Source organism: Chaetura pelagica, unplaced genomic scaffold, assembly GCF_000747805.2.
Source record: "Chaetura pelagica isolate M959 unplaced genomic scaffold, ChaPel_1.0 scaffold485, whole genome shotgun sequence".
NCBI lineage: Eukaryota > Metazoa > Chordata > Aves > Apodiformes > Apodidae > Chaetura > Chaetura pelagica.
The window spans coordinates 581,169-595,045 of record NW_009953315.1 but is presented as its reverse complement, the minus strand read 5'-3'; the positions used below and the strand labels follow the sequence as shown (position 1 = coordinate 595,045).

At 35.5% G+C, this 13,877-nt stretch overlaps 1 protein-coding gene across 1 annotated transcript in view; it reads right to left on the bottom strand.

Annotated features, from left to right (window-relative positions):
• Nucleotides 1-13,877, bottom strand: part of BBS9 (Bardet-Biedl syndrome 9) — a gene marked incomplete at its 3' end in the record, with an annotated part of 127,060 nt that overhangs the window by 66,570 nt on the left and 46,613 nt on the right. Inside the window, exons 9-13 of the mRNA XM_009998099.1 lie at nucleotides 9,010-9,188; nucleotides 5,755-5,831; nucleotides 3,437-3,490; nucleotides 2,409-2,511; nucleotides 1,433-1,537 (exon numbers count right to left, since the gene is read on the bottom strand). Coding sequence (XP_009996401.1) covers nucleotides 1,433-1,537; nucleotides 2,409-2,511; nucleotides 3,437-3,490; nucleotides 5,755-5,831; nucleotides 9,010-9,188 — 518 coding nt within the window. The remainder of the gene's footprint in view (nucleotides 1-1,432; nucleotides 1,538-2,408; nucleotides 2,512-3,436; nucleotides 3,491-5,754; nucleotides 5,832-9,009; nucleotides 9,189-13,877) is intronic.

The window sequence follows — 13,877 nt, the reverse complement described above, 5'->3', positions numbered from 1 at the left end:
AAGATACAAGATTTCTTTACTTCTACCCAAAAAGCTTGCAAAATCCAACCTAATAGCTAAAATATTAGCCTAAGTTTAACTAGTAGCATCTGAAAGAAATAATACATTCATTTGCCAGTGACAAGTATACTTGTGTTTTGTACAGCAAAATCACAATAGAGAGACCAGCAGAACAAAAAGCAAGCTTTTAAAATCAGAGGATTCTAGATACTCAGAAGTATACTACCTATACAGTATTAATACAAAGCCTTTCTAAAGCCAAATGACAAAACTGGACACTCATGAAGGTACAGCAACTCATTCACAAGGAATAAGCACTCAGAGTCACAAAAGAGAGGGACTTAAGTTCTACAAGCTCTTTATGCAGGCTCAAGGGAGGAACATCATTTTCTCCCACCCTCCCCACCTATCTGCAAGCCTTATCTGAAGAGGGCAAATTCAAGTTCTTTAAAACACACAAGTTACCGTTTTGTCTAGAAATAAACATTTCAATCATCCCACAGCCAAGACTATCATCACAAACACAATGTTTTAAGTAAAAAGTGATGTGAAGTAAATGCTTAAATGAAAATGTATACATAGAACAAGATACATGAGACCACCACACTTCACAGAATCCCTGATTCCACAGGCATTTCTTTGATTCCAGTCTATACCATATCACCCCTCCATTCACAGTTCTGGGTTTGCACAGTACACCATATCAGCAAATCTGGCTGATAAATTACTGGTGATTGTGTAAGCACAACAGGGAAGGAGGTGAAGGAGCAACTGCAAGTAGTGAGAAGTGAAGATCAGAGTATAAACTGGTTTATGCTGCATTTAACTTGATGTGGAAGCCCTGCCTAAATACAGTTCAGCATTCTGACACATTCACAAGGCTATGTGTAGATCAGTCTTCAGTCATGGATAGCAAGGTAAAAATATTCTATCACTAGAGTCATTAGGGCACTATAAAAAAGAAGAACTGAGTTTCTATTCCTTTAGTTTACATTATTTTTTTAAAGTTAATATGTTCATCTGCTAAAAGGGAAGTGAGAAATAATCACTCCAGATGCTTATTCAAACCTCTTCCTCTGTGGGAAGGCAGTTATTGTCACACTTGCTGGCAGCCCAAAAGGCTGGAAAGTCATAAAGGTGTAATTAACTTCTCAGTCCAAGAGGTGGTCCCTTGAAGAGCAGAAGTAAATTGGTAGGACAGGGTAGGAAAGCTGCTTTCCAAGCCATAAACATGATTTTACCTCTATAAGACCAATTACATCACTTAATGATGCTACATAAAATATTAACTAAAACAGAAGCTAGACTCTAATACATACTATTTCTTTAATGACTACTGCCTTCAATAAATTTAAAAAGAACATTTATAAAAAATAGGTAAAGAAAAAGACCTTAAAAAAGGCAAATCAGTTGCAAGTATCCAGTGGTTTACCTGTTGGTGTGATATATGAAACCAGACAATTTCCTTCTAGTTCTGATGGAGAACAATTCCCCTTCAAAAAGACAGACAGGACCACAGTTTCAGATGAATCTGGTTCTAAAAACAATACAGAATTAAAACTATTTATAGAAGTATTCAAATGAAAGTAACATTTTCTAGTACTTTGGAAAATACTCTATTTGCTTCCATCAATTCACCTTTAATGAATCACTGGGAGTTCTTTTTTAAAAAACCTGTGTTTTCTAAAAAGAAAACTAGACTTTCCAACTTATAACTATCTTGAAGCATAGCCAATAAAAAATTTAAGCACACAGAATACAGAGAATATAAAAATAAATCTAGTTTTATATTGTGATTTTGGTATTTTACAAAGCCATCAGCCCTTTGCTCTTGTCACATGTTGAGAAAACATATGAACTGTCCTTCAGAGGACAGTCAATGAAGCCCTGTTCCAGTAGCAACCATTACTGTACATTTCAGAGCAGAAATGGTCTACAGTCCCAACTGAGGCAGGAGGACATGCACCTTTGGTCTTCAGCTCCAGTCTTGAATGCAATCCCATATTTATTCTTGTCAGAGTTGGAAAAATGCTAGAATCACAAGACAGTTGATGCTAAGTTGGAAGCTTATGTTAGTTTGTCCCTGGGTAACCAAGCTCTCTGTCTCTGCCTTTAGCTCAGTGGCACCATTTCTACATAAACAGGATTGCCAGCAAAACAAAATGCCCCAAAATACCACAGAATAACTGCTTTTGTTTTCCTTTTCCATCATGAAGCTGCCATCATGCCTCTCCTCACGTGCCATGCATTTTACCATAATCAAGGATATAACTCCATTACTTTCTACTTTGTCTTCCTTCACCAAGCAGTATCTAGAAGCTGTGGAGTACAGGCAAATTTCTAATTGCTTTAAGCTGCAGTGTATCTGCAACAACACAAATAGCAGTAATGGCACTATCATCATTTACCTAAATCACCAAAGATGAACTGGTCACAGGTCACTGCTAATGGAGCTTGTACACATACTGCCAGGTTTGGTTTCTGCGCAGTCACTCTGCTCTGTATTGTAATCTAAAGCAAGACAAAGTATTTGAAGGAAGTAAGAAATTAATCTCCATATAGTAGAAAACAAACATAACCAGTCAAAAGATATGAAAAACCTGCAAAGAAAAATGCAGCACCAATGCTCAAGAACTTCAAATTTCAATTTTCAAGCCAACACTTTCCTTTTATAATTCTTATTTACTTACAGCCAATAATGGAATACAATAACTTGAAAGCCTACAAAAATGTTGGACCATGTGTAACTGAACTATGCTACTGTAAGGGAATCTGGTTCAGTAAATACTCTAGTTGCCTTCTGAACTTTTTCACTCAAGACAGAGGGATAACTTGCAAGTTTTTTTAAAAATAAGACTCCATTGATATTTCTAGAAGATCCTGTCAAACTCAGACAAAAATTACTATTCTTTTCAAGTAATCCTGTGGAGAAACTGCATTTGCACACACAACTGCACATGCACCAACTTATACTTTCTTTAGAATGACTTATGGGCAAGACTTCTCATGGAACACTACACTGATGTCAATTTTAAAATTAGATTTTCCTAGATTTTTTTTCACTAGCAAAAGCTATTGAAGTCTTTTTACAAAAGAAAGTCTATTTCTGTTTATCAACAACTAAAAAGGCAACTGAAGATAACCATTTACTCCCTTAGAAAAGTGTAGGAAAATTTATTATTACTTCAAAAACAACCTCATTCCATCCTAATGTTTTTATGTCTGCTTCTTGACAAACATGAAAAAGAAAACTCCAGCCACTTTGACTTCAGCAGAAGGCTTGCTAGAATGACACATTGTCATACTAAGGAAAAAAGAATGTATACATTATATTTCATATTTTACTCATTTTCATGATCTAAGTGAAATACAGAGAAAGTGACAGATTTGATAAAATTTGCCACCACTATGCTACTGTTTGAGTTAGGCACGGTACCTTTACTGTGACTGATGGTACTGCCTCTGCTTTTACCTCACTGTCAATGGCTTGCTGTGAAGAAAAAGATGAAAACAAAGTAAATTAAATATTACACACGAATGAGTGAACATAATGAAGGCAATATTACTTTCCTACCATCAACTTGGTAAGCAGGGAATTAACAATAAAGGCCTTATGCTTATGACAGATTAAAATATACAAAATACATTTCTGAGTTCCTTCTGAAAATGAAAAGCCTCTGTTTGAAATTGCTTGCAAAAAAGGATAGCAAAAGGTCTTAAATGTTGTGTATATAAGAAACTAATACACTATGATGTATATATGAATATTTGAAACTGCTTTGTTTGGCACACTACTTTCCACTGTGTATTTATTCAAATTCTGGAAATGTCTTCTGTTTTTCAGCAGGGAAAGGTGACTTCCAATCTGCCAATATATTATATACACACCATAGTATGTACTATAAAATCCCCACACACCCTCTTATAATCAGAAATGTTTTGAACTTTAAAAGAAAATTATAGCAGGCATCTTGCGATGCCTGTTGATTTCTATTTCAACTGGCAATTCTATCTAATTCAAAATTCATCTTGACCTTGCAGTCTATTTTAATATCTCATTTTATGCTCATAATTCATTTTACAACAGGTCAGTCCTTACAATTCAAGAAAATGTTTCTGTTTAAAGAAACACTTCATTTCTGCTATAATTCGAAATTATCAGCTTAAATTTATATCTTCTCATGATAAATAAGTAAATTAAGATCAATCTGATGTCTTCTACTCACTCTCCTTTTCATCCCAACATGCCAGTGTATGGTCCACATCTGCAAATTTCTTAACAAGTCAGGAAGCTGGTAAGATCTCTGGATTCTAGACATTTTCATTTGTACATAGTGTATCTTTTTCAGTTTAAAAAAAAAATATGGCTATTTTCATACTGGCTTGTCATGCCCACTGTCTCTGGTGGGTTGATCCTGAAGCAATAGCAGGGGAGCAAAAAGATTCATCCTTACCTTATTCAGCTGGACTACCTAGATCAGAAGCCATACATAGCAAGTGGTGTTAAATAACCAGAATGGTCCTCCACTTGCTTATCTGATCCATTTTAACACATTTATATCTTCTCTGCTTTTACCACACACATTGCAATTGAAACCTTTTCACAAGCGCATAAGTATCTGCAAGCCTGTGATTTCCAAGATCACTGCAAAAGCCATACAATTGTTCCCACATTTGTCTTATTGATCCTTCTCCTTCCCCATGAAGTATCTTATCAGATCTTTCCTTTCCAGATGGCTACTGAAGGAACCTCCAAGAAAGTCTACCACACAGGAAACTGACATTTGGACAGCCTTTGGAAATTAAGATTCAGAGCTATGGCTTGACTGCTATATTGAGTTACTTACATATGAAACAGACTGTTCACATGTGGGAGGTTGAGTGAATGAGCACGCCAGGATGAGAGCATTCTATAGACTTAAGTGTTCTAAGTCTCCTGAGCAGATTATTGCAACTAGCCAAGACCATGTCACACTGTCCCCTTTTCAGCAGACAAGTGCTAGGACACTAGCACACATTATAAAGAGGTCACTTTATCAAAGGATAATATTACTACTACTGTTGTCTCTAGTACTAACAATTTCAATTAATACATCAAATACCTATATAAGTATTAAAAAGCGGCTCCTTCTGTATTTTTTACAAATTAGCCCTGAAAACAGTTTTGCATAGTGTCCAGAAATGACTACTTACAGCTAAAAGAGTGCAATGAATATGTTCTGAAATGTTAAAGTTAAAAGTTTGAAGACAGACTATGGCTCTCCTGGATCTTAATTTTAATCAATTTTTATATACTACACATGTATACAAGATGAACAAATTACATACGTGGCAACACCAGAGAATACTGCATGATGCCTTGCCAGAGAAAGATTATTTCTTACAATGCATCTTTGAGTGGTTTGCCTATTCTATTTTTAACAGACCCAAAAGGTGACATTTCTACTGCTTCCCTCCAAATTATTAACTGTTCACTATTACAAATCCTCACCACTACAAAGTTATTAAAGATCCTGGGTTTTCATTTAGATTTGCTTGCTTAGAGTCTGAAGGTCCCCAGACTGAAAATACTAAATTTTTATAATTTTAAAGTTATTTTCAAAGTGCATTTAAAGTCATGGAAAACAGGGGGCCATGCAGAAGCTCAGTCCCACAAATATAATTACATAGTAATCACTATCCATACTCAACCATTATTTATTCATGTATGCAACCAATGTTGACAGAGTAATATCCTTTTTTTCAGGTACATACAGATTCTGCATCCAAATCAGGAGAAACTTCTGCTGTGACAATTACATCTCTTTGTATTTCAGATTTGGGCAAAATATCTGAAAGAAAAATAAGTCAACTCTCCTTAAACATGCAGCTACATTTCTAAAAATAAAATATATTCAGCATCAAGTTTTAGAGTGACATTAGTACAACTACCAGTGTTTAAAAAAAATATGCATATTATTTATCAAAGAAAACGTCCCAATTTTATAAGATTTCTATAGACAATCTAAACCTGGATCTCATTTGGGATTTCTGATGTATGAAAAAGGATTTAGATGCATTCTAGAACAAGACTTTACACTTACTATCCATGATCTTCAGAAAACATAACAAATCCTAAAACTTTTGTCCTCACACTGATATCCTAATACACCTTTAATAGACAACCATCTCCAAAATACACACTGGACACCTCATGGCACAGTCATCTACATAATTCAATAATTAATGTTAGACAAAGAAAGATTCTGTACTTAATAGTGTAAAATTAAAATATATTTTAGGAATTCCTCTGCATAGAAGGGATATGGAAGTTTTATGTACAGAACATTATACTGGGTTTAGTTACCCAAGAATGTTATGAACTCATTTATATCCATTATATAAAACCTTATGCAGATTCACATATGTAAAAAATGTTGTAAGAATTAAAAGCTAAGTACTTAAACACCATGAGGAATTAGATAATCACATCTTAAGAGCCCAGAAGTCCAGCTCTAAGGTATTTCTGTTTTTCTGGAAAGCACTTGTAGAAGAACTCAAACAGCAAATCTATAGCTCCTAAAGTATTAAGTAGTAAAGAATTAATGTTGAGGGGAAATTAACACAATTGAAAATATGAGAGCATAAGCACTCAGAAAGCTGCAAGAATTTTACTACACATAGGGTCCTGAAAACAACCCAGAACTCGTAGGCAGCATGTTATCTCTTTCTAACAAGAGGGTCAAAAGATTTTGATGGAGAGATGAAATAGGTTTTCGTTATCTTGTGCTCAGAGAAAAATGCCTCCCTTTACTACAAAGAAACAAAGCAAATCCAAAGCATGCTACTCCAATACCACCTATCAAAGAAGCCTCAGCCTGTTTCATACCGCCACAATTGCACACAACTGGTTTTGCCAATTACACACAGTTCAGCACAACAATGCACTTTACAGACAAAAAAATATCTTCCTTTTCTATCCCTTCTTAACCATTTCCTTTCAGGTTGCTTCTTTAAGTAAACTATGATGCACTTTCTGTTCTAAAGTCATAGGACAGAGATGCATGTTAACTATCAGCTTTTTGTTGCTTTTATACTGAGCCAAAACACCTAAGTTTAATCACCAATGTCATCCAGACTGAGGCAAGTAACATTAGTTTTAAGTTAATATAGCAGATTTTAAAATATTTCATCAGTTTATAATGTAAATCCTTATTCTTCAAAATGTATAAAACAGCTTAAGTTCAACAGTTTAATGGTCAGCACTGGACAGAAATTCAAGACATTTATGGAAATAACTACTCTAAGGTTTTTTTATATGATGACTTAATGCTAAATACTTTCCATGTTTGGAAGTCTAAATGAAACAGAAAAATTATCTCCATATAAGGCTAGATATTTTCAAAACAACACAAGCTCTTCCTGCACAAATGTGAATACAAAAGACAGAAAAGTCAATGGGTCATTTTAAAGATCATGCTTAGGAGTAACTTCATGGTAACCAATGTTCAGAAGTGTTTTGTATTCAACCAGACATGATCAACAGTTAAGACTTACAGTTTTAAGAAAAAAAGCCAAAATTAAGTAAAGCCAGAACATCTGAAACTGAAAGGCATTTTCCATAAGTAAAACATTTTGCTGTAAAAAAGGTTTTTCTCACAAGATTTACATCCAAACACAACATCATTAGAGCTTCACTCCACAACAAAACGAGCATTAGTAAGAACTCCTCTAAAAACAATACTGTAACACCTGAAATCAGATTTTAAAGACTGAGGAAGGAATCAGAGGAAGAGAGACTAGGTAAAAGATCAAGAATATTCACAATATAGTTGTCAAACATACCATCCTAGTTATTAGAAAAGTTAAGGACAGCTATGTTTCCTTTCTCTCTCTAGGTCTTCCACACTATATGTTAAAACTAACAAACAGAAGTTGATTCACTTCAAATGAATTTCTTTCCATCATGTTTTTCTTTCCTTTGGTTATGATAAACAGACAAGACTGTCAAATACTTATTAAAAAGTCTGTGATAACAATCAATGGAATTTACCATCACCTACACACTTCAATAACCAATTACTAATCTGTAAAATTAAAAGACTGGTATTAGTCTATCACACAAATGGACAAAGTTACATGCAATTTCAAAAAAGAAATCTTCAAGGTGTACAATCAAGATCACAACTGCAGATAAATAATTTCTAGGGGTTTCAACTGTGGGCTTTTTCACTCTTATTCACAGAAAGCCATTACTATTTCTTTAGTGCGTTTTCAGAACATGCTATCATTAGAAAAATAATTGCTTCAATTTGTCCAAGATTTTTCTATAGTTTCCTGTAAAATCAGACACTTCCAATTCCCTCTGTAAGCCAGATACAGTTTAAAAACTCAGTTTTGAAAACCAACTTTCCACAATTTATGTAGAAATTGTGCCCTACCTTGAAGAAAACTAATAGAAGTTATTAGCAACATATGTAAATCCCATAGTTTATTATGATCAGCTATTTGGTTTCTGGTATCTCTCACTATGTTCATCAAATACAACCACTTTTGAAAGTTTAAGTGACAGAAAAGTTGCTTTAACAAGTGTCATACTTGAATTGCATTACTTAAGAAGCTATTTGTAGTAATAAGATAGAATTTGGCAACATTTGTGCTCTCTCTGAAGTCTATCAGATTGTTGCTGTGAAATGCCTTACATTTTCCTGCCTTTTGGTAGTACATGCATTGTCTTTTTTTTTCTCTGAACCCTTGTACTAGTTGAGAATCACCTGCAGTCTGACAGTAATATCTTGAAAGTTCCACAAGGCATTAAGAAAATGCACCCAAAAAAATTCCATATTCAAGAGTTTTACAGTATAGGATTTTGTTTATACTTTTTTAATTGAAACCTAAATTTTATTAAATATTACATTTCCTACAAAAATGTAATTATGGTAAACTATTAAAACAATATATTTTGAAGTGCTAAAAAGGAAAGTCAGGTGGTTAAAAGTAGGTAAAACCACAGGAAGGGGGAAAGTATACCTGTTTCTGTGGCCTCTTTGATGATTTTCTGAAGCTCTTTCATTTCAGCATCTAATTCTTCATAGTTTATTTCCCTAGAATCAACCCTAGGAGCCTGGAAAAGTGAAGGATCAGTTCCAAGGTAGGAACACTGAAGATGCCCACTGTCACTCAGAGTGACTATAACACCCTTTAAATCTCTGCATAAAAAAAAAAATAAAGCTCAGTAAGAAACTAGGAAGACAAGCAGTAACACTGAGTTTATGCTGTTTCTACTGTTCCATTTACAAATATAACAGAACTTCCTGATTTTAATGGAATTCTTTGACCAAAAGAAAATAACACTTATTCTTCAATTCAGACGTGTTAATTAGTATTACTTACTATTAATATAACTTATTGCAATAACACCTAAAAACCAACCTGTGCTAGACAGACAGGTAAAACAAGATTAAGAATCTGAGAGATCAAGAAAAGGATCAGAACAAACAAGCTGAGTATACTATACTGTACAGTTGCAGTATTATTAATTTATAAATCATTGCTTCAGTTTTTTGAAGTATGGATATTCAGGTTGATCTACAGGAAAAGGAATTATTTGGTGTTCCATTTAGATAGGGGACAGGATGCATTAGAAGAAATCATGAATGTTCACAGTGAAGACAGCAACACGACTTCAATGGCATCAGTAGTACCCTTAGTCCATTTGTTGGCTGCTGCTGCAGCTACTATGCTGGCTTCAAACCCTGGCTGGCTTTTCCCTGCAGTATCTTTCTGAAAAGAAGGCACAAGTTTCTAGAAAATTCCCCTTATGCTGCTCTGGATCAATACAAATCAGTGATTTATTAGCTACACTATACTATTTTCTCCCCAGGAAACAGTACTTCATTTAACTTACTCCTACCAAAAAATTGCTAGTTTTGCTTACCTGATCATCTACCATGCAAATACAAAATTTAGGGAAGTGTTTGACAAATTATGAGACAACAGCAAATACCATCAACATTTTGCTTCACTTGAGGGTTATTCAGAGACAGAAGAGGAACTGAACAGTGAAGGACTAGCATAGATGTTAACAGCTGAAGCCAGGACAAAGCTTTCTTTTTATTTCTTCAAATGCTTACTCTTAATTAAAAGCTTGTATTTCTTTTCATAGTCATGAGGTGACACATACATGCCCATCATGTGCCATTATTCCATACTTAGAATACATTACAGAAGACACTGTCTCTGTGTCAAATACAACCATCAAACAAAGATAGATCAAATTTCATTCTTAGTTACAAAACTTATTTTTTATGAGAAAGCCTAATGCACTGTTCCACTATTTACACCCATGTGAAACATTCATGCAAACATTCAAGCTATAATTCATAAAGAATTACCACAAATTATTTTAACTACGTTGGTAACTTTCAAGCACCTCCTCTAGTACAATCCGCATCAAAAACCAGGTAGCTATCAAATAAAAACAACAACCAGAGTTGTTGCTGGTTTACTAGGTTGGCTTGCAGCATGGCTCCAGAGCACAAAGATAGGAAACCTTATCCAAAGTTTTCCAAGGTAATAGCAACTACAAAGGCAAAGAGGTGTCACAGATTATTTTTGGTAACTGATGGTCCTACTGGACTGTCCAAACCCCCTTCCTACAGAATGCTAAGGCCATAATTACAATGTTGGTTTCACAACTGCCATCAAATACTCTGGAAAAACTATGTTATAAGAGTGTTTTAGAGTGGGATCCGGGATTCCTTGCACAGCTCAAGTGGGCAGATACAGGCACACAAAAATAAGCAAAGCATATGCAATTTACTAAGCTACTGACTTCTAGCAAAAAGCAGTATCACACATGACAGTAGCTACATACCATCCCGACAGAGATGAAGGCCCCCAGCCCCAGGGGAAGAAGCTTCATGTGGTGCAACAGGCAGTTGGCAGGGGCTGCACTTTACGTGGGCGTCCCCACAGAGGCAACGGTGACCTCAGCAGTGCTCTAGCCCAGTGCCCTCAGGAAAATCCCGGGTTTATACCCTCAGCAGGGGGATGGAGATCCGGCACAGGGGGCCAGCCTGTGCTGCAAGGCATCCCGCCCAGGTCACATCACACGAGGCAAACACATGAGCAACCTATTGGGTCTGGGGACCATGATGCCACCCAAAGGTGTTACTTCATCTATCTTCCTCTACCTCCCTTGTCCTTCAGCTGCCCTTTCTGTGCAGTCACTCTCCATGCTCTCATCACAGGAACTGAACAAACCACAGCTGTGGCTTATGCAAATGCCAGCTGCCTCCCAAGGTTCTCTTTCTTCTTTTATCTCTTTGACCATGAATTCCTCCCGAGGTTCTGCTTTCCTTACCTGTTACAACCATGGACCACTACTCATCACTATTGACCCATTCCAATACAAAGAGATCATCTGAACTCTGTACAGTTAGAACTGCACACAAGTGAAGACCCCAGTTGGCACTATACAAATAAGGAGCTGCTGCAGGTAAGTCTGAGCTCTCACTTCATGAAGCAGTTTTTAGTCAGTGAATAAAATCAGTCTCCTGGACAAACTACAAATGTATTGAAACTGATTGGGTTGGGGTTCTTTGGGTAGCAGGTATCCCCAACTCATCATGCACTGCAGGTGGAACGAATCTAAAGTGCCTTCTGGAAACACACAATAGGACTCAAAACACAGTATTTCCCTTACTTACTATATAAACTCAGGTTAAACAGAAACAGCCTTCTCTTTTGGAACTTCTGATCCTATAGCCACCAAAAAAGGCTTCAGGTATTGCTGCAATTTTTAACATATATTAACATTCACTATAAAAACTAAGTAAGCTGTAAGAGGAAGCTGTCTTTGTGAGCACCATAAGGCTGGAGATGCCAAGTCTCCCCCAAATACTTAAGGGGAAGACTTAACTCTTGACTTTCAACTTACATATCCAGTACTCATGTTAGCAGCCATCCTGTTCATGCGACGGCCTGTTTGTGACCCATAAGCTTGTAGTTTGCATCCATTATTTCTGACAAATAGCAAACTCTCAATCCAAAATGAGATGAAGCAGAATTAAGCACGAGTCCTAGTTTCTCTGGCTGCATTAATATTTGCTGCTGACTATAGTCCTTGCTCAGGACTGGATCTGTTGTTGTTGGAATTACACGCAGAACTGGTCATCCTAGTTGACTTACATCCAAACAGCTCTGTAAAACACACACCTGTGCTACATTTTCAGAGTCTGTTAAACTAAGAACCACCATGAAGACATCTGAATTTACACCAAAAGGGCATGAAGAAAGTTACACTGCTAGGAATAAAACTTTGTTGCTATTCTACTAAAGTATATGTTCAAAAGTGGTTTGTAAATACAGTCCTTCCTATGTACCTTGAAGTTAGCAAACTCATCTGCAGGCAGTCTATCAAATTATATTAATTCCAATCATTGAAGTGATTTTTCCTATGTAAGTTATGCTTAACTTTTATCAGCATTACAGAATGCACAGTCCACTCTCCATACTCCAACTCCAGCTTTCTCATTAGTCATGACATCCTCTGCACTAAGTCAGACAAAAACATTATTTTAAGAAAGCAGCATTACAAATGACACTTCTCCTTTGCTCCAGTTGCTGTTCTGCCAGGTCCTAGGACTGTTCAACATGAAACATACAAATATAAAAAAGCCTTTTCCATTTATCTTTTCATGCTACAGCTGTCCATGAATTTTTACATCAATAGAAACAATAAAAAAATATGGGTAACCAGTTATAACATGTGATTTACAATACATTAATTTCTCTGTTGGAATGTTTGTCAGCCAGTCAAGATTGCTTTATTTTCTCAAACTTTTATACCAGTGGTTAAAGACAGCAGGGGGAGGGGGAGCATATTTAACAGTTTTATAGTACTTTCCCCACAGCTACTGCACTCATACGATATCCCTGCAAACACCATTACTTCACTTGGCACATTCTGCACACAATCTGGAATTCCAATTACTTGTTAAGTTTCTTTTATTGTAAACTACTTTTTTTTTTTTACTATATGTCACACAATAGTCAAAGTAATAGCAAATCTAAGGGGATACTTTAACAATGAGGAACTCAAAGCATGAGACAAATTATTCTTGTATCTAAAATAACTTTACAGTACAAAGAAACTCCTATACACATGGAAATAATTTGAAAAACTATAGTAAAAAAATAATGGCATATGCTTTTTGTTGATCTTCTCTTACTAAACAAATTGCTCACAACAGAATTCTTGAATAAATTAAAATGCTTTGCATGCTTCCAGATATATAATATCCAACTGATCACTCAACTGACTTAGAAACACACATTCTACTTCTGAGCTCTACTTGAGTAAGACAAACTCAACCTTGGACAACTCTTAGGACAAGGTCTGTTTATTGACAACATTTACAGCTTTAGTTATTTATAATAACACAAAACATCTACCTCAATTTCAGAAGCCATCTTAACTGATATTAGTCATTAGAAAACAAGATGCTGTGCAACTCTTTCAATCCCTTACTGATAATATACTATTTACAAACTACTGAATTAGGAAACTAATTGCTGAAATGTGATCAAGCATTTTTAATCCAGTTCTTCCTCATTCTATCATCCTCTGAAGTAATTATAAGCAAAAGCATAACTACAATAGCACTTTTTAGTTTAGTGCATTTGATAACTCAAATTGTTCTAAGTTTCATTACCATTTCAATGTCATTTTAGCTGTAACTGTGTGAAGTATTTGATAAAATGCTGAAGGAATATCATAATAGCAGTAATAAACTAAGAATTTTCTAACAGCTAATGGGAGTAAAAGTCAAAAGCCCACCTTACTCTCAACAAACACTCTGAAATCAGACCTTCAGCTGAATATTAAAATATTC